This window comes from Lotus japonicus, chromosome 2 (assembly GCF_012489685.1).
Source record: "Lotus japonicus ecotype B-129 chromosome 2, LjGifu_v1.2".
NCBI classification, from domain to species: domain Eukaryota; kingdom Viridiplantae; phylum Streptophyta; class Magnoliopsida; order Fabales; family Fabaceae; genus Lotus; species Lotus japonicus.
In genome coordinates this window covers 51,473,976-51,475,767 of record NC_080042.1, presented here as the reverse complement: position 1 = coordinate 51,475,767, position 1,792 = coordinate 51,473,976, and the positions used below count along the sequence as shown (strand labels likewise).

General features: G+C 44.3%; 1 protein-coding gene across 1 annotated transcript; it reads left to right on the top strand.

Moving 5' to 3' along the window:
* The first annotated feature begins 825 nt into the window (after positions 1-825).
* LOC130736584 (uncharacterized) lies at positions 826-1,546 on the top strand. Its single transcript, XM_057588398.1, has 2 exons — positions 826-835; positions 948-1,546. Exons 1-2 carry the CDS (start codon positions 826-828, stop codon positions 1,544-1,546), a joined length of 609 nt encoding a protein of 202 aa, XP_057444381.1.
* The last annotated feature ends 246 nt before the right edge of the window (positions 1,547-1,792 follow it).

Sequence of the window (1,792 nt, the reverse complement as noted above, 5' to 3'; positions counted from 1 at the left end):
TTCAGACCCCCAAAAAAGTGTGAATTGTCAAAAATGCCCTTAATGAAAAGATAAAAAAAATAAAAAATACCCCTTCCTCCCTCCTCACCTTCTTTCTCTTGTCTTCTTCAAACCCCCCCCCCCCACTACATTCTTCTTCAACTACCATACCCATACCCATTACCCATTATAGCAACCCCCATCAACCTCTCCCATCCTCCTGTCGCCGACCACCACCAACGCCACCGTTGTCATTGTCGACGTCCGCCAACACCACCGTCTCTGTCATCACCTGTCGCCTGCCTCCGCCTTTCCTGACTTCTCGTCGTCGTCTGTAAATGTACTCTGCACTATTTCTCGATCTCGATCTCTCGCACTTTTCAAGTGCGTTACAAACGCATTGCGATGTGTGTGTTGTAGACGCCCTCTTTAAGCGCGTCTACAACGCAGTTTGTAACTGCGCAGTTTGTTATAATATTGTCGCACCTTGAAGCAGCGTTTACGTCGCACTATAAGCGTGCGATAGAGACGCATGTTCAAAGGGCGATTACTTGCAGTTCTGGACTGTCACAGAAACAATAAACTGTTTGCTCTTTGCATAACTTACTTACTATTTGATTGTGTATCTGATTCATTTCAGAATGAGTCTCCCTAAGTCATATGAAGTGGAGATGGTGGGTAAAATGGTTGACAATATAGTCCACACACATTGCATAATAATCACAAAGCCTAATTGCTTTCCTACATTCCGAACCCAATCCAGAAGTTCATCCCTAATAGAAAAAACCTACAAACATTCACACATATAGGTATCACATATAAATCCAACACATTTCACATATACTGATGAGTGAAGGTATAAGAAAATACTCTGCCTGTGGTAAATTGCTTAGTGTAGTCCGCGACAATCGACACATCAACTCCAACATTTACATTGGTTAACTGTCTTTCTTCCACCTTTTCTTCAGGTCGTGGGAGTAAAAGTAGACAGTTGTCTATATTGGGGTGCGAGATGGGTGACAAGTACAAACCGTACAAGTCTGAGTTGAAGCAGAAGGGGACAAGAACCAAAAAATGTGATTGTCCGTACAGGCTCAAGGCGAGACGCACATCAGAAGATGGTTTGTGGAGGTTGACTGTAGTACGTGGAGACCACAACCATGAGCCAGCCGGGACTCTACTTGGCCATGCCTATGTCGGTCGCCTTACAAGTGAAGAAAGGGAGATGGTGGGTAAAATGGTTGACAATAAAGTCAAGCTAGGTAATATGCTGCTGGCGCTGAAGAATGCCAATCCTCAAAATCTGACTACCATACAACAAGTGTACAATGAGCGGATGACACACATTAGGGCCAAGATGGGAGCTTTGACACAGATCCAGCACTTGATGAGGTTGTTGGATGAAGACAAGTACACGCACTGGTCCAGATCTGAAGAGGGTTCCACTGTGATCCGCTCCTTATTATGGGCACATCCTGATTCCATCCAGTTGTTCAACCAATTTCCTATTGTTGTCTTGCTTGATAGCACGTACAAGACCAACAAGTATAGGACATGGTTGGTATGACATCAGTTGGACTCACATACACGATTGCTTTTGGCTACATGTGCAATGAGTGTGAAGTTGAAGTTACATGGGCGCTTCAAAAGCTGAGGGAGTTGATACTTGGGGAGGAGGATATGCCTAAAGTCATGGTTACTGACAAAGATACTGCTTTGATGAACACAGTGGCAGCCACATTCCCAACAACTACTCACTTGCTATGCCAATTCCATATTGCTAAGTGTGTGAAGGCAAAGTGCAAGCTTTCTA